A 20,271-nucleotide genomic window follows, 5' to 3' on the forward strand; every position below is an offset into this window, starting at 1 on the left:
ACACTATCTATTGTCAAGAAAGTTTCGTCCTAACTAAGTCCCAAGTTGACGCAAACGAGGTAATAGAATCACAACTGTTGCAAACCGGCTTGATGATAAGAACGCGAGACTTACTTCCATCGCATCAAATCATGGAACAGTTTATGCATGTTTGTTTGACAAAAGATTGAAAACAACTGTTCACCATTCACTATTTAGCAATATATTCGTTCAGTTCAGACAGTCGATCATTTCAAGTCCCACTATCAAAACAATACTTTTTATAAGCAAATATTTTAGTTTTGCATTTGAATTTGACGCCGAGTTCAAGCCGATGTTTGTCAAACTTTGCTCGTTGATTACAGTGCAAACAAATTGATTTCGGTCGTTTGTGTGTGCCTTGTTCATAAATATGCTCAGCTAAGCATACAAAATCGATATTCCATTTAGAATCATTCAGAGTGATTTCAATTCAGTATGCCTGTTGAGAATGAAATTGCAGAAAAACAACTTTTCTTCCTTTTTTTGGGGCGGCGGATTCGGAAACTTGTATGCAGAGCTGCAGTTTCAGTTGTGGATTTATTTTGGCACTGCCAACAGAATTTATGTAGAACGGAAGTGATATATAACTTCTGGCGTCGAAATATCCATTTCAACCATGAAATGCGATCGAAGAAAAAGCGAAAACACATCGATTGCCATGTAAAGCGCACAATTTTTTTAAATTTCATTATCAGTAGATTTATGGCGACTAAATTTCGCAAAAACAAACTTTGCTTTCGAACCATTTTATTTGAAAGCCATTTCACATGTTCAAAACTGAGGTTTACACAAGCTATAATCATAAAATTGACACATTTAGATTATTTATATTTGAGATGTCCCCATTCGCAGCAAATATTCTCGGCAATGTACTCATTTTATGACTAGACGATGGAGATATAATCCTTAATTTTATTTACTGCACATCAAATGTGGCTATCACATGGATTCGTTCGCTTTCAATTGCATAGATTTAATCCTCAAACCTCAAAGGCATACTGAATAATGTATGAAATGTACATTTTAATTCGATTATTTTGGAATTAATGACGAAGTCATAAAGTGTGTGCGCGTCACACAGAAAATCCTTGGAACATAGCCGCCCGACTATTTATCATAAAATCGAATTGCTTGAATAGTTTCATGTCGTTGCGGGTAGCGAATGCTTTTTCGAATCCATTGAACTATTCGATTAAATTCAGTTTTGATTAGACTATAAAAGGATATGCGTTGGATGCATTCACTGACGCAATAACTTGTCAACGAACGGCAAATAGTTTTATTGATCTTCGCATTCAATGCGACCAGACAATGACTTTGTAATTGAATAGATTTCTTCTTGCATCCATTTCGATGAGTATGTATTGAACAAACAAAACGAAGTATGCTTATGTCCACCACGCAAAATTCCGTCCATCCAATCGATTCGCACATAAGTGCATCATTCGTATTCCATCCTTTTGTCGGAATAGTGTGCTTAATGGCTGCATGACATAGTAAAAGGGTGATAAACCATGGAAAAATATCTTTGAAAATGGTAAATCGATGGATATGGCTTAAGATGAATATGAGAGAATAGTCGTCTATTCAGCGCATGTCTTGCGTAAAATTTGAAGAAGAAAAAACGGTTATTCTGGAACGAAAACGAGGATTCTTTTTCATCGCTTTCCACCCGTCACAACTGGAGCATATTTATCATTAATAGTTAACACATAATCAAATTAACGTGTCGGAAGTTTTCACCAACACATACCAAACGTACGGGTTTATCCAACCAACATTTTCATTGTATTCAACCTTTCGTTCTGATAAAGCACATCTAGATCTATTTTTACTTTGCCTGGCTACCTCATCGTATCAAATTTGAGCAAAAATCAATTTTCGTCCGTATCGCAACATAAATATATTGAAACCACTCAAACTGAGGGACGTAATTTAATTTCCATTTTCAAGAGAACTCCACACGATTACTATCAAGTTGCTCTTCAAGTTCACAGAATCAACCACACATAAATATAATATCTGAAATGCTTGGCATTTACTTAACTGTAAATGCTTGCTAAGTTTCGTTTGAAGTGGGTTTTTAAAAACATCCTTTTGGCATACAATGGCTATTTTATGCTTTCATTTTTCTGAGGCCAAACTCAGAAAATCGGCCACTCTTTAACTTTAGGGAAAAAAAATAACCCACATATCCATATCATTCATTTCTGGCTTCTACCATTTGCTGCAGGCTATACCAAAGCCCATATTGTGTGGTCTGACTTTCGGTATATTCATTCAGACGAAATGGTAAAATTAATGTAAACTGCCATGAACTGTTTACTGTGGAATTATTTACAGAAGCAAAAGATATTAATTCGAATCAACAAAACCATTTTCCACTGAGACGGAATCGTGGCAATAATTTTTGCAAGAAGACTCTGCTATAAGTAGAGTCCATAACACATCAGCTTTGCTGATTGAATCAAAAGCGTATACTAAATCATTTCGTTGTCACTTTCAAAAGTCATTAAAGGTGTCGATGAAGGCTGGTATACTGGCAACCATTCCAAGAGATTTTTAATGTAAACAGTTGAACGAAGTGTGCAATTAAATTTTCGCACTTTGGGATTGAGAAAGAATGCGCAAGAGAAAGAGAGAGAGGGAGATAGAGTACGAGAGAAAGGGATGAATGCTACAGAGATATTTATTGTCCTCAGTAATGCCCACTCAATAGACAGCATTTCCACATTATAATTTATAAATGGCATGGTGATGATGATGAGTTGGAGGTTTTTCAGACGAACAGAATGGGTTTCTTTATGTAAAAAAGGTGTGAAACTTCTAGATGGCTGAATGCTACATTAAACTAAATTGAATTCGAAGCTTCAATTTATATAGACTATTTTCTACGGTATTCAACGTAGAATCAAAGCAGCCTTTGTATTGATTTATTGTGTTATCATTTCTGCGTTTATAAGACCTATCGTTGTCGTCAAGAGGATTCTCGGGTGGTAGTTATGGCATGTGAACAGGATCGTTTTGGAGCATCTAAAATATTTTTCCCATTCTCATAGGCACTAAATTCCATTGTGAATAGCTATGGGAGAACGTATGCCAGCACCAATAATTTATGCTACTTGCCACAAAAATATACCGACCATAGCGGGGTGGCGCATATTTATGCGTAAAATGTTACTTATACTATATATAAAGCGTTGACTTTCCGGTATAAATTCATATTTGAGGAAAGTTTAAGGGTTTCAATATCAAATTAATTTTATTCAGGAACTTTGACATTTTGCATTCCAGACCAACTTATCTCTTGATTGAGTGGATTAATGTTTCGACAGCAATAAAGTTTAATCGTAAGCACATTGATCCCCATACTTATGGACGGGAAAAATGGTCGAAGAACCTTACCTTTCAAAAATTCAATCTTTTTTATCAAATGGTAAAATAAACGATTTAATGTAGTTTAGATGTCTATAGAACAAGAGAAAGGACTGATGCGATGCTATAAAAGAAATAGTTTTTTTTTTGTCTGAGTTGCATAACGTGTTTATGGCATGGTAACGATGGTTACAACGAACTTCACAATATTTCGGGCCCATTCAAATGATTGCGTGGGATCCAGTTAACTTTTTTTCTTCTTTTTTCGTCAGGTTTGTCGTTAATTGCTTTTAACGGGATAAAATGTGAAATTTTCAGATATTTGATAAAATTATTATGGCTTTCGAACACCTTTCGCTCATGCGTGCGACACAGATAAAAATATATGAATTTTCAAATAAGCGTAGAGTCATTGTTGGCGAAATTGAAAGAGGTGAATGCGATGAGGCGACAAAGTAATTCTGTGCTTCACTTTCTCACTCGATGGTTGTCAGGCAATGGAATTTACATTACGAGATAAAATCTCGTTTAACATTTCAAGAAAGAAAGATTCCACTCTCGTCTGTTTGAGCGGAAAAAAGCGAGAGCAGAAGCAACAAAAGAAAAAAAAATCATCATCTAAAATGGCAAATATTTGTCTTAAAGAAATAACACTTATGAGGAGTACGTACTGAAGACGAGGCGATTTCATCTAGTGTGCCGCTCTTTATTGGCATTACATGTTGTTCTATCGAAATATTTGAAGTTTACATGTTCAGCTAGCGATGCTTGTGTTGCGACAGCTGTAGTAGTGGTGTTCAATTTGCGATGGCACTAGAAATGAATATGAAAGTGCCTTTTTGCACGCACATTACGGTACCAGTGAAGCGATATGAGTGAGGGACGGACGAAATGTATCGAATGCCATTGAATAGATAGAGCAACAACAATGAAAATGAACGTGAACACATAAAAAAAGGAGAAGGAGACGACGACGACGGCGGCGGCGACGGCGAACAGCTTCGAAAATGAGTAGCATTACTAAAAGCTTTACTCTTTTACAATGTCACTTGATGGTTTTTTCCCTTTGCTTTTTTACCACCGCACATTCCGGTTCAAGTCCCGTATCGTGTTGGCTTCGTTCTTCTCTTCTCTTCTCTTTTTTTTTATTGTTGCTTCTCTCGCTCCGTTATCTATATCTTATTACAACCACTTTATTACATTCATTGTGCTTCAAGTATTTGTTTGTAGCCTGTGCGCTCACAACTGGGAGCATCGCACAGAAAATGCTATAGAAAAAGTAAACACGAGACAATTGAACATACATATATAAAAAAATTGCGTTAGCTCAAATGTTTATGAAACGCTTGACAAAAAAATGAGTATTGGGCACCAGCAAAAGGAAAAGTGGTAGCTCAAAGTAACACAGTGAAAAAAAAAATTAAAATTTTGCTCGTTGATTCGTCCTTTTGCTTGTTTCATCCGAACCGATGTCGCTCTTTTTCGTTCCGTTTGTATGGCATTAAAAGGAACAACGCGAAAATGGCGAATGGAGTTTCACATTTGCAATGTCTGTAGCAAGGCAAATGTGATGCCAAAACGACAGCAAGGAGACATAAATCGTTGAATAAAACAAAATTTATATTCGTATCGTGAAATGTGAAATAATGTTACGAGAAAAGCCAACCAGCAGGAACAAAACACATAACGTAAACGAATAACAATCGTGACGCGTGTATTATACTTGAAATTGAATTCGCCCCTCTCATAGCACTGTTGAGATAGCACGCCAACATATACAACAAAAGAGTGGCAAAACTTTTTTTTCCTTCTTGGTTCTTGGTTCGGCCTTCTTTTCTCCAGCGTAATTTTCATTAAATAAGTTGAAGTTCATTGCGGTCGAGCAATGATGGTGGACTTTCAAATGCAAACTTATGAATTGAATTTGACGCACAACTGTGCCGACAATTTTTTTTGACTTGAATGTATCACATTTATTACCGCTTGGGTGAGGAAAACAAATGAGCATACAATCTTAATGAACGCTCACTCGCTCCGACCAACTGAGAAAATTTAATTCAATTCACATTCAAAATTGATGCTCTTTTTTTTCCTTCGGCAATCTTTTTTCTGGCTTTGCCCTCAAATCAAAAACCTTGCTTCCGCCGCAGAAACTTTTTGCAAAGTATCCTATTGCATGAATTCATGTCATCTCGTTTTGTTCTTTTTCTTTTCTTTTTCTCTATTTATATTTTAATTTGCTTGGACTTTTTCGCTCAAACACATGACTAGCACACATAATTTTAAGTTATGTCCAATGGAATGTGAACTGAAAATCTCACATTTTTGTTCGCAATATTCAAAATGACTTGGAGCTACGTAACATGTATTCTATAATCAAATCAATTTTTTGCTCGTCTATCTCCTTATATTGAACACTTTGAGCTAGCTCACCGGATAAATGAATATGGTTGCACATCAAATAAAAAAGATACACTAATGGCTGATAGCATGAAAATCGTTTATTTGATCTGGCGAAAATGAAAAATGTAATCACTAAGCAATAATCTAGAACGAGAGATCATATTGTGCTCAGCCAAAATGCCAAAGTCGATTTTCTTTTCGGCTGCTTCAAGCATTATTTTCATGGATTAATACTCTTGATCTTATTCTTTTTTTGTCTGTGTACATAACTGTGTACTAAGTGTTAAAAGCACACCAAATAATACTTACTGAATCATTATGGCTGCCGTTCATCAACTACCATTATTACATCACATTACAATCATTTTCGGTACACATTTTATCATAACAGCTGAAATAAGCAAAACATAACGCTGTCAAATGGAGGCAAATGGCGCATTGTGTCTGTAGCTCGAAATGAAGGTCACGGAATAATATATATATATATATATATATATATATATATATATATATATATGTATATTATATACAATATTTTCTGTTCATATCTGTTTGTTGTGACATTTTTTAACTTCGATGCAAAATATTTCATTGCTATTCATAATTGAAGAACATATTTCATGCGGCTATCATCTCATTACGCACTTTGACATGTAATTTTCAACGCTGTTTAGCATTTCAATTTAACCAAATGTAAAACGGCTTTTCGCCACAATATAAATGAAATTTAGTACGGTTTTGTGATGGCACTTTTTATGCCCACACTCACTACGGCTGACTGAACGAATGAATGAATGTAGCAAAGAAACTTTTTATCAACCATCAAGATTTCATTTTCAAGTCAGTAACTTGACGAATAACTTTAAATTTATACAAATTTGCTGTTTTAATCATATTTTGTATAGGCATATCGATTTTAATAAATCGCTATGCATACTTCCATTGGGCAAACATTGGCTGGCGAGAACAATTAATTTGTTTTATTTATGTTTTGAATGATGCGAGATTTGATTGTTATTCGAAGTCCTATGCTGCTTATGAAATGAGAAAATATCAATTCAGAGTCAGCCTCTCTGATCGTCTGTACAAATAGATAGGAAACGTCAAACAAGAACAATAAAGCGGCACCTGGCGACTGGTTGGAGAAATAGAGAATCATGCACATAGTTTGCTGTAACAAGTATGCGTCTGTGTAAGTGCGTCTGTGTTAGTTCAAACGTTGAAAGTATGACACATTGCACTTAGTCCCCAGGTGCCGCTGTATTGTTTACTATTTTCATGATCAGAAAGGCTGTTCAGAGTGTGAGGAGTTTTATTATTTGGTATCCAGGGTATCCAGTCGTTGAAACAAGGCTCAAGAATTGGCAGGATTCGCATTCATTCAACCTTTGGTTTATATGTATTTTGGGATTTTCGCTATCGTTATACACACACACACACACACACGCACGTCCCCCATGCATACCATACATCCTTAGTGCAGTTGTTTGTTTATGTTTCGAATTTACAACCAATTACTTTTTAAGAATAAATAAATTACAAAGCAAAATTATAAATGCGGCTGAGGCGAATAGCGAACGCAAATACTTGTTTGGTGCACATTATTTTCGAATTTATCTGCCGCTGTTGGCATGTGTACTTAAAAGTTTTCGCATACATTTATGAAAAAGGCGAAGAAGGAGGAAGAAGAAGAAGAAGAAGTGGAAATGTATAAGCAGCGCAACAAAAATGAATAATGTTCGCATATAAAATGTAAACGATGTTACTTTTTACGAAGGCGAACTGACTCTCGGTGCTGGAGGGTTCTTAACTATGAATGCTGAAGCAAATTTATATTTGGTGAGCCGATGCGCGTGGCTGCAGACACTCACGATATGGCTAACTTTATGACTGTGGCTTTTCCATAAAAATCCATGAAGTGAACGGCATCACAATGATCTATTTGAATAAACATTTCATTTCGATTATGTTGAGCTTTATGAAACAATTATCTATCTGTATACACCAAATGATGTGGAACTTGTGATATGGTGGTGGCCAATGCTAGGAACAAACCTCAAATTTCACTATGCAAATACCTTTATCAACTGTTTACTTAAAATAATTATGCAAACGTCTAATTTCACTTTGGTGAATTGGTTTTTTGTCAGCTCTCTACTGTCTAACCACATTTAAGCACATAATTTATGGTTTCTCCATTCTCTCCTTCTCATATGTGCACACACTAACGAGAAATTGATCGTCCTTGCGGTCGCACAAATATTCCCGAAACAAACAACCAAACCATTTTCATTTTCAGCACATTTCTGCTGCGGGTATATGTGTGTGTGTGGCCAACTTCCATTCTTTATCCAGATGAATTCGCTCTGGAACAAGATGCATACGAACATATTTCACAAAGACATTTCTTGAATTTTTCACTGCCATCCGCTTTTAAATGCTACGAAAAGTGAACGGAAACTGAAAACTTTTCTTTTGCTACTTGCGACCTCTTTCCGTTTGCGGTCAAAGTCAATTCAATACCACTTTTTGACTATTTTTTTTATTCTGTTCTCTTGTTGTTGCTGCTGTTGATGCTGGTGGTGCACATTCTTCGAAAGAATTTCGTTTTGTGTGTTTTTTCTTTACTGACCCAATTCCAAATTGATGAAAAGTATAAAAACCACTAAATAAAAAGTTGAAGAGGTGTACTTACGTTGTGAATTGGATCGTCGAATGATATTTTCGAGAAATGTGTTTTGTGGTGCAACTAAACCTCTGCGTCCGCCGGGCATTTTCGTGAATTATGTTCAATCTCGTTTCAATTCAACACACTGGAAATCGAATGAAGAAACCGTTCGTTCACTAACTGGATGCTCTCTGGTGCACGTTTATTGGCACGCGTTTTCACATTCGAACAAACACATAGGAGCGCGAAACAGGAGCACGCACACGCACACATACACTCACAAACACTTTTTAAATAATCGATGACTTGCGGTTTTTGCTGGAAAAATTAATTCGGGATGCGAACGGCGTGAATACGCTTCGATTTGCTGTATTGGTTTTATCCAAATGGCTGATTTTCAACTGTTAATTGATTGGGATGAAAATTGAACGCAATCGACAAAATTTATTTTCCACCTCACGTGCGCCTCGCACTCAATTTTGTTGTCGTATACAAATACTTGCAATCAATTAGTTGATCTCGGCTCTTCCTATCGCCTCCGTTTACACTCTCGTTTTTTCTCGTGTTTTTGAATCAATAGATAGAATCGCAAACGCTCCACTTTGTAGGTATCTCTGTGCCCAAAATTAATGCCTGAAAAATCAAAGCACAAAAAATACGAAGTTTGATTAAAACAAAATATTCAATTAAAATGTTCGAGTTTTCTCTCTCTCTCTCTCTCTCTCTCTCTCTCTCTCTCTCTCTCTCGAGATAGAAAAAGAAATCAAGATTTTTGGCAAATCAACTGGAAATCGTTGTTCGGAAATCAACGGAATAGAATAAATGCGTGTATTGTGAAAATTCGATCCGTTTTGAAAATTCGGTCGAGAAATAGATTTTCAGTCGCCCGTTATTTCCAAGGGACAACAACAATAAAGCACTCTCCGAATTGTCAGAATGTACCGTCTCACACATAAATGCGGAATACTGAAGTGAAAGCAAGTGAAGCACATGAATAAAAAAAAAACTTTGGCGCTTCCGTTTCCCATGCATTTATGGCGTTTACTTCACATATAAATTTTCATTTGGCACGGCTCCGATAAAACCATAAAACTATACATTTTCTTGATTATTTTTGTTATAAATTTTCGCACTTTGTTTTCTCCTCCGCTCGTATGTGTGATATATGTATATGTGTAGATGGTGGTGAATTTCCATTCGGAGCGTTTGCCCATAAACGTTACGAGCGGAGTGTAAATTCCATGTTATAAATAAGAAATGCGGTAAATTCCATGTCTAGAGAACGCTGAGAGCAAACCAACAGTATGAAATACTTTTGGTCACGACCTCCCTTTTTCCACCTATTCTGTCTAATATGGGAGTAGATTTGCATGCATCAGCGCGAACATTTAAATCACTCGTTACGGGTTTTAGCTTTTTCATTATTTTTTTTTCCCGACCTACAACCGGCTATTGCATTCTGATGGAACCCCTCTCTCTTCGTGTATGTAGCTTCCTTTACAACAGCATCCAATATATACATATATATTTCGTTTTTTTTTTCTGTTTCTTTCTCTTCGTTGCCTGCATGTGGATTCGCCATGAGCTTATTCGTGTATGAATTATTGAACAACTTACGCTTTTACATTTGTCGGTCGATCGATAATCTCCAGATTTGTGGTGAATGATGATAATACTTGAGCGCGATGTCTAATGGTAGTTGGATCAACTTCTGCAGCGTAAACATCGTTCTGTTTACTATTTTATTCAGCATAATAGAAAATCCGCATTAATTCCAATATGAAACCAGAAATTGGGTAGCGTTTTTTTTCTCTCTCGGACTCTGTTCCATGGTTTTCGTGTATGTGTACTGTGCGACTGGTGTGTGACTGTTTCCAACGCCGGTAAATAGTGGGTTTTTCGCGTGCAAATGGATATATTTTACGGGCTTGAAATTCGCCTACGTCCTTTTCAATAATGGCCGTATATTCGCCACTTTACTTTTCAATACACACCAAGAGAACTTCCAAATGTCGTAGCGAATGTAATAACAGTAATCAGCATTAAATAAAAGTTCAGTCGATGTGGTAGAGTTCCTTTTGCCAATATATGAACATTTATATATTTCAATGGCTGAATGATTCACACGACCACCAATTCACATTCATGGAAACACAATATTTTAATTTATTTTACGTTTAATGACCGTTTTCCTCGATTTTATTATGATTACTGTTTGCGAACATGCCTAATCACCGGATAGCACACAATATTCAGGTGGCTCTATATATCGAGACTATATACTATATTATGGCAGGGCCAATATGCGAATTCGAACACAAAATTGGGTAGAACAATGAGAATGCGAATGAAAATGAAAATGAGAGGAACATAAACGCCGACGACACTTAATTAGAGAGCAACCTTTCATGCACACCACACCACTCTCTCTCGCACACACACACACAAACGAACGACTTTAAAAGCAATTATTTCGGATATTTTACTACTTGGAAACGGTTGGAACAGAGAATATGGACCATCAACACCGAAACGCAGTCCTTGCCATAAACCACGTTGAATGCATTTTATTACGCTGATTTCGTAAATGAGTTTTTGGTTTGGCCAAAATAACAATGGACGCGCTTCTAAACAATTCACCACGGTCAATGGAAAACGATCCTTTCCACTATATTATTTATTGCGTTTAACTTTCTTTATTCCACGTATATTGTAACACAATAATAATTAATATTGCATTCGTAACCAAATAAATATGGGCATCGTAGACTTTTAAAACTAACACTGACCGCACACAATTCAAAACAATTGAATTTATCTCCTCTATTTGAACTAATTGTTTGCTATAGTTTTCGATGGAATTCGTACGATTTTCGCAAAATTTGCTGATTAGTCAAGGGCCAACGGCATAAGTTCATTTCCAATTGTTGCTGAATCCAAGTGAATTAGGTGATTGTGCCCATTTTTATGTGTCGCTCAACTTTTTTTTTCCCTCAATCGATTGTTGAATATTGCGCGTTCATTAAGTCCTAGTAAAACGTTATTTGTCTGGTCAAACGAAGCGTTGGATACGATTTCTGTAATCGAAAAAATACACACATTTCATTAAATTGTCAATGTTCGAAAATAAAATTTAACACAAAATCGAATTCTCCGAAATATACTCAATTATATTGGCGAGGTTTTTTTCATTGATTTCGGTTGTTGTTGAAAAAATGAATGTTCAGCAATAACGATGAAATTATCGAAATGTACAAAAACCAGTTAAATGTGTCATAAACATATTGATCTGTATCGCGATGTTTGGATTAGCACATAAAAATAATGCTGAGTGACAGGATTGTGGGGCGACAATATGTGACGATCATAAGCATGAATCACGCATTTTACTGTTGAACAACGAGACCCATCATTCTCGTAAACAATTATTTGGATATGTTCATGTGAAAACAAAATCATCGACGATAAAATCGCCAAATTTCGAATAAATTGATTCGCTTGGTAATTGGTTTGGGTTTTTAGCCAGGATACGATGCATGCATTGGCTTTTGTATCAATTCCAAAAATAAATGTCATGTAAGAGCCGAAAAAAGCGTGTGGGACAGATCGAGCGAGAGAGAAAAAAAAACGAAGATTTTGTCGTTGAAAGCTCTATGAATAATGGAAAATGCGAGGCATTGGCTGGTAAGAAAAGTGCGAGGCAAAAGCATTTAGGCGATGGCACAGCTGTGCCAACGTTCGAATTGCGTCGAACACATCATTTTAACCGACGAATTTTTTTTTGTCAGCAATAGAGTGTTAAGAAGGCGTATTTCATTCATGCTTTCTAAATCGCCTGAATTTATGTTTTATTCAACAAATAACACGAACGATTCGTTCATTTATTATGTATCTTCATTCAGATTGCTGCTTTCAATACACAATACACAAAATGACCTGGACGTGTAAAGGTTGTGAGTTCGATAGCAGCTGTCCCAAAGTGAGCTAAGACCAACTGACACGTGTTTTACGCGTGAAAAGGGACAAGCTTCGGGCGACTACCGATTAATTTCGGATAATTGCCAAAAGTATAAAAATTTTTGAATAATATTCTTCTTTCATGTCCCAATTCAGGTTTCTTATCACATCAATATTTAATAAGATTCATAAGGCTCGAGATTGAATAGCATTTAAATCGAGTTTTCCCAGATGAATCTCGTTTATGCACAGAATTTCACATATATTCAACGGATTGTAGATTAGATCATGCTGAGTTTGAAATAGTGTTGCCAACAAACCGAATTGGATTGAGATTCTCCAGTGAATATGATGGTCATATTCACAGAAAATCCGACGAAATTCGGTCGATGTCGGAAAATAAATTCAATACATTTTTCATCGTCATTTGAACCATGCTATGAATTGGGGATGCACCAAAAGTGTATCGGTGAACATGGTTTTGCTGTGTGTACGCTGTTTTTTATCAAAGAGATCATTTCCATTTTTCAACAACAGCTTGATAAATGAACCATTGCGACAAACAAATTTCCTCAGAATGTTTTAGTTTTAAAGTGCAACATAAAGTTGTTTTTCATATGGAGTTGTTGTTGTAAACTCTATATAAAAAAGAATTTCATGTTGCACTTTGAAACTAAAACATTCTGAGGGAATTTGTTTGTCGCAACGGTTCAAATAAAAGGCAACATGAAAAATGGATTTTCCATCCGTTAGCACACCGCCAACGCACAAACGGGCTGCCAGTAACTCGCATATATATTTTACTACAAAACCTTAAATTGTGAATGATTTTTTTATTCTGGTTCGGTTGGCAGAAAACGCTTTCTCCTTCATTTCAATCCATGTGAATTATGAACAATGCTTTTCGAAGCTCATGTTATGTCTAGCCAAGCGATTTTGCACAGTTATTTGTATTTTTGTAACAATTTTTTTGTTGTTCCTTTCGATGTTCGTTCGTTGTTCATATTGTTGCTACTGCTGCTATTCGCTTTTCTTGGCAACCGTTCATTTTGGTGCAAATTGAAAATCTCGTTTGGCTGCAAACCTTACGGACACATTTACCATGCAGGGAAAAAGTGGTTCTTGTTAATTTTACACGTGCTCTGCATGATTGAACGTCCAAAGTAAGCGATGAATAATTAAACGATGGAAAATGCTACGTTTTTTTTAAGCTGATTAGACCACCCTGATAAAAACACACTCTTTAATTTTCTCATTCGAGAAGTTTCGCATGAAACTTCGTTGAAAAAGAAAACTAATTAACTGCAGTAACTATGATGGGTATGAGCCCATTTTTTTCTCGATGGCTTGATATTTTTGTTATTGTTTTAGTTGTTGTTGTAATGAAATACAATCAAAACTTTAGCTTCCGATAAAAGAATTTTTCCAATCTACAGCAATGGTCGTTAATTTCGCATTTATTCCAAATGCCTCTGGAGAACAAAATGCTGACTTGCAATTTCTGTACTTCACTGGCTTCAGACAAGAATATTCGAGAAAAAAAACTATTATCTAGACGCACAGAAATAAACGTAAAGTGTTTTTTTTTTTTTAATTCGCACTCAAAGTTTCTTTTGCTAATGAGGAAAAATTTCAACATGTCAAAGAAATTCATTCGCAAAACATTTTCGGGTGCGAATTCAAAACAAAATCACTTTATCTCAATTTCTAGTACTTATTTCTCTGTGTGTAAGTATCATAATTATAGCATTTTGAAATCAAAATAATTATATCAGCACCACCATCAAAAATGCATTTAGTCGACAAGGGAATGTGCTGAAGTTGAAACACATATACAGTCATTAAGGAAAGACATTGAAAGTAACAAACATTGATATTCGCTTGTATGAATGCGCAACGTTTTGATATGAGCAAACGCAGATAAAAAAGTGCTGTGTGTGGAGCTTATCGGTTGTTTGAATGCTCCCTATCTATGTTGTTTGCATCACTTTAAAGTTTTTCCGAGTTGAAATGGAAGCCGAAAGTCCAGTTATGGCATGAGTGTGTGTGAGAAAGAAAAAAAGGTCATAGATTCTATCTATGAGAAAGAGGGAGAATGGTCATCATTGGTTCAACTGGAGTGTTTGTTCCGTTACATTTTGATAAGTGCTCGCTATTTGTGTGACGATAAAAATGGAGGCAATGTGCCTTGTGCATTTGGATTTTTGCTCTCTTACACTTATGTGTATGCTTGACAAAAGAGGTAGAGTGTAGGAAAAATGGACCGAAATGAACATTGAAATTAAAAAGGATAGAAGATCATCACGGTAGCTAAAATCTTTCCAGGGATGAGCATAAAATGGACGATGAAAAAATTGCCAAAATTAACGTTGATAAGTTGGATAAACACCGGAATCTATTTATATAACAAAAAGGATTTTTTTCTCTCGCTCTCTCTCGACAGTCGTCTGCCGTTTGATGCTCAACACTTTTGAGCTTAATTTTGTATTTTTCTGCCAACAGAACCGAGTGTGTCAATTGTAGCATTGTTGGAGACAGCAGAAAAGAAAATTATGAATAAATTATATTAAATTGACAACATTAACGGGATTTCATGAGATGAACACTTGGAACGCGCACAATTTCTCCCCTTTCGTTTGTGCTCGCTTCGAAATGCAGCATCGAATGAGGAGACAGCGACAAAGAAAGAAAAAATGCGCACATAATGAGAAACGACATTTTCAGCATAACGACATAAAAAACTTAAAGGATTTCAACAAACGCTTTTCATGAATTTTTCAAAACATGGCATATATATTCTATATATTTTGTCTAGTAGCCTCAATCTCAACGAAATTTAATTAAATTTCCAACGTTTTTTAAAAGCATTTTCTCCTAATTCTCATCGCATCGTATTTAATTTTGCTTGGGAATTTACTTAACAAAGTATTCAATTATACATTTGCAGACTTGCGCTGGCCATTTTCTTCCCTATGAACATTTTTTGTGTTTCCATTTCAGCATTTCCCGAGTCAAAATTTCGAAAACCTAGTCTAAGCAAAATTCTTTTCAGAAAAATGTCCACAAGTGTCGTTTTCAATGCTCTCCTCTCAGAGTGCCCAACAAATGGTCGTATGGTGTTGATTTACAAGGGAATCAAGTGGCGTCAATATTTAAATATGTTCCACTGAGCTAATCCCATGGAGATAGAGGTTCATTTCAATGGTAGAAGTATGTGAAAGGACTGAAAACGCATATTGAATCACCATTAAATGTGGAAAGGACAGAAAAAAAGCACTTGAGATCCTAAGCAATTGGACCAAAATGAACATTGAGTTCGCATTTTGTAGCGATTTTCAACAGCGATTTTCCATTTTCGCTCGATTACCTACTGCTTGGCCTCTTTCCTACATGATTTCACTTCCGATAAAAACCGTTTTTTTTCTCTCACATGTGCTTGATTCACATTTGTTTCCCACTTTTTCTCTATCCATTTCAGTTTTTTTTTCGTTTTGGATCTGGTGAATGTGTGGCGCCTTTTTTCTCTCTCTTTCTCTTAGCCTCTTTAAAAACAATGGCAAGAGAGATGAAAACCGTCGGTTAATGCTACTAACAGAATGTGTGCTTTAATTGTGTCGCCTCGACTCGACGCGACTCAACTCAAATGATCAATGTACAAAGGCGCAAAGGGAGTGTACGAAGTTCCGTTTGTTTCACAGTGGAAAATCTAGAGCAAATTTGCGACCATACAGTTCCTATGTTGGATAGCATTTGTTTTCAATTACAATCCATTATTTAGCGTTCAGCATATTTTTTTATTCACTCTTGCTTTGTTTAGGCTCCACGTTCATATACGCTTTCTCTCTCTCTCTCTCTCTCTCTCTCTCTCTCTTTCTCTCTCTCGCCCGCTTCAAGTCACATGTGCCGCTATTCAAGTGTGTTAGTTTAGCTATTTGATGTATTATGTTTTTTTATGTATTTTGCTCTTGTTTTCCGGATATTCTACTCTTGTTTTATTCAGTAAAAAGAGAGTAGTATCACTCTTTTCTCTCTGAGAATCCATAGAAAAGTACATGACGAGCTCACGGTGGCTCCGGTTTATTTTATCCATTAAGTGACACACATTTTTTGCAGTGTGTTTCGCTTTTTTTCACACACACACACACACACACACATTCACATAGGCATGCACCATTGATTTTTGCATTCAAAATATGTGAATGTGTGTGGCCAAATAACAAAGCGCAGAAAAAACAACGGTCTATGAACTAATATCTAGATTGAAAATGGAATTGTGGTTTGTGTTTGATGTCATTTTGGATGTTTTACTCGTTCCAACAAAGTTGAGTAATATATTTAGGAATTTCATCCATCTAGACATTCAATTCACAAACAAATATTCGGATGGCGAAACGAATGAGGGAAGAACAATTGGCATGAAAACATTGATTTTTGCTTGTAAAATGCATTGATCTGTTGATGAAGACTTATTTCACCCCAATTTGTGGAATAGATTGTTGCTGTGGTTGCGGATGGTTTCGATCCGACGGTTGACTTCGTCAATGGCATTGCTGGTGGTACATAGCTTAGGAAATGGAAGTCAATCAATCAGATAGGCTTCGAGTGTCAGCTAAATAGCTGCCATCAATGGCACGACAGCGTACCTGCCACACTGCTTTTGAGATTATGTTATAAAAAACGAAAATCGCATTGCTTGCTGAACTTTCTTTAATCTCTTACACGAGCTTATAGGTTTAGAGATTTTCCAAGAAAATCTGCTATTACGCATGTTACTGAAATCGAAAAATGCAACAGATGATTCAGTCGAAGTGAAAGCGCTGCAAAGTATACTGCTGTTGTCGTTATCGTCGTCGCTTTCGATTTCCTTTATCGTTGGGACATGTTGTGCCCCGGAAACAGGATTCGTCCAACAAGTTAAGACGATAAATTGCCATCATATTTTATCCGTTTTTTCTTTTGATTGTCAGATTAAAGATTAACTGTAAAATTATTTTCAGCAAGCCATGCTGAGACGGCAAGACTGCTCCATTGATGCCATGTGGAACCGGATATTCCAAGTCATTCACAACAAAGTTCATATATCCAAAAGCTGCATGAACTGGAGAAAATTTCACTTCAGTTGCACTTTGCGCAGTGAGAAAATATCAAAGAACACACATTATATTCACTTGGATATTTTTGAACTTCTCAAAAACTGAAACTGTTCGTTATCGTCCTTTCCGCAATGCCATAATTACTTGGAATTCAGAAGAAACATGCAAAGTTTTGGTAAGCGTGTAAACTGTTTTTGTCATTTCTAACGCATAAGTACTGCTCGAGAGAGAGAGAGAGAGAGAGAGAGAGAGGGGAATTTGACGGCGAATGGCAAACTCCATGTAACAACGATTTTACAGTTGGAATAACTTTTCCGCGAACTGTGGCGAGAAAACTTTTGATTCGGCTGTCAAAAAGTCAAAAATGGCTCTCCTTCGTAAATGCTCTTTTCACATTTTTCCTTTGAAACAATAACATTTAGGCTAAAGTTCATCATTTCTACTGCATTTCATCTGCAATATTGTTGCGAAAGAAATATCGAATACATTTTTGTTGTATGAAAACGGATTTCGTTGTATGAATTATTTTTGATAAAAAAAGCACGATAAACCGATTCTCTGGTTTTTTTTTTTAGCAAAACGAGTTAATTCCTCTGTACATCGTTAGTTGCAGTCGAAACGTTCGTTTTTTCTAACCATTTACACAAATAGAGTTTGGAATTATGAGTCGGATTTTTTTTCACCAAATAAAACAAATTCAAAACGGATTAATGGAGACGCAACTATTTTGGGTTCATGATGACGATGACAAAGTTTAGAAAAGATCACATTCAACGATGGATATAAATACTATTCGACGAAAAGGAAGGAAAACTTTGAAATTTCAATAAACCCAAGACACATCCCATCTTCCAAGACAAACCTTTTACTCTCTCGGGTTTTCTATTCTGCATAAATTGCGCTCGATTGTTTTTATTTGTTTTCACAAATTTTACTAGCATTTATTCAAGCAAATCGTGTACATAGTAGTGAAGCAATGTTCTTTCGTTCGGCTATATTTGTTTAAGTTGTTTGATTTTGACTCGTCCAAATGGATGGTGAATCGGTACATTTGTATTTGCTTTGGTTCTCCCATTATTTTGTCTTCGCTCTCATGCACACAATGTTTACGAAATGGCCACTAAAACAATGAAATATACGTTTTTCTATTCTGTTCCTGTTAGCCTTATTTCCTTTCGCTCGTCCACTGCTGCTTTTCATTTTTTTTTTGTCCTACTGTTGTTGCTATGTGCTTGTGTGTTTGTTAAGTGTCCTCCTTTACTTCTCTATCGACCGAAAATTTGCTCGGAAAATGCTTTTTGTTATGGGAGTTTGATTGTGGTCGCATTTGCTAGCACACAAACAATGCCAAACGTATCTTCCGAAATACTCACGCGGGAATTGAGAATGAAAGCCCGCCAGACCGTAAACGTCACAATATATATTTTTGTGATAAAGAACAAAAATAAAATGATTCGAAATCAAACGAACAAATAAAGCAGCAGGAAATGAAATTACGAAAAGTGGAATGAGGCAAGGCTTTCACAAAATGAACCATTACTGAAAACCCAGCATAATATTTGGAATACGCGACGTGAATATTTCGAAAAGAGTGGAACAAAGGCGACGCTTCGGAGCAAATACTTGATGGTTAAGTGAGCAAATACGCTGCCGAAAAATGACACATGAAGTAGCTTTTACGCTTCAATCATATCGAATATTGAACCGTAGAACCCGGCTTTTTATGGTTAATGTAAAACAAACAGCGGCGAGTGCACAAATAGAATAAAATAAAGAAAAAAATCCGAAGAAATTCACACAGTTTGTCGACAAAGTGCGAGGGTGTAGAGCACCCAAGATTCCGGAACAAACCACGTTTTAATGAATAATTTTCCATTTGCTTATTCAGGAATTGATTTAAAGGAATTTTTATGGGGGTCCCATCTACGGGAAAACAACTGAAAACTTACCTAGGAAATGAAATTATATGCAATAATCGATTTCGTTCTTTTTTTTTGCTTTGCCGAGTGAGGCAACAGTATTCGTATAAAGACGAAGCCAAACGCGAACATTAAGGTTGAATTTGAAAACGAAATGAAACACGCAAGTAATCTCATTCATCAACCCGATTTCCTGTGCATGAATTAATAATTATAAATAATTTCATCATTAAATGGTAGCGAATCACACAATTCGTAAGTTTTGTGTCGGATTTGAAGCAAGAGTGATTCGGGGTTTTTGTTTCGACGGCAAATGAACGGGTGTATTTTAGCATTGTGAAAATGAAAAGCTCCAGGGAAATGATTCATGGTAATCGTTGATTTTTTTAGGTAGATTGTTCACTCAATTACGAATTATATAAGAGAATGCACTGGAAAATTCACAGTATAGACAGAACGTCGTCGTCGTCGTCGTCGTCGTGGCTAAGCCAGCGATGGAAGTTGCATTCAACACACGAATTTTGTTTAAATTTCCGCTTATTCACTTTGCACCCGTGTTCAGATTACGGACAACTTTAGCTCAAAACCCCAACCACAATACAACAGCACTCATTGAAATTGTTAAACACGTTCAGTTCACTGAACAACCGAAATTGTTGCAATAAATGAACAGGTCGAACAAACCGAATATAGAACAGCAACTAAATTCACCAGAGGAAATGCAATAGGAAAAAAAATCTATAAATCCATGAGGCAATGAACGAAAGCGCTCAACAAAATATACACATACACACACACACACACACACACACACACACACACACACACACACACA

General features: G+C 36.2%; 1 protein-coding gene across 1 annotated transcript in view; it reads right to left on the reverse strand.

Annotated features, from left to right (window-relative positions):
- LOC129566293 (potassium voltage-gated channel protein eag) overlaps positions 1 to 20,271 on the reverse strand; it is a 72,989-nt gene that overhangs the window by 51,673 nt on the left and 1,045 nt on the right. The window contains exons 2-3 of the mRNA XM_055442090.1: positions 10,085 to 11,544; positions 8,495 to 9,100 (exon numbers count right to left, since the gene is read on the reverse strand). Of these exons, the coding sequence (XP_055298065.1) occupies positions 8,495 to 8,573 (79 nt within the window). The 5' untranslated portion in view covers positions 8,574 to 9,100; positions 10,085 to 11,544. The remainder of the gene's footprint in view (positions 1 to 8,494; positions 9,101 to 10,084; positions 11,545 to 20,271) is intronic.

This window comes from Sitodiplosis mosellana, unplaced genomic scaffold, assembly GCF_009176505.1.
Source record: "Sitodiplosis mosellana isolate CC-2019 unplaced genomic scaffold, AAFC_SMos_1.0 Smas_scaffold_1, whole genome shotgun sequence".
Taxonomy (NCBI): Eukaryota; Metazoa; Arthropoda; class Insecta; order Diptera; family Cecidomyiidae; genus Sitodiplosis; species Sitodiplosis mosellana.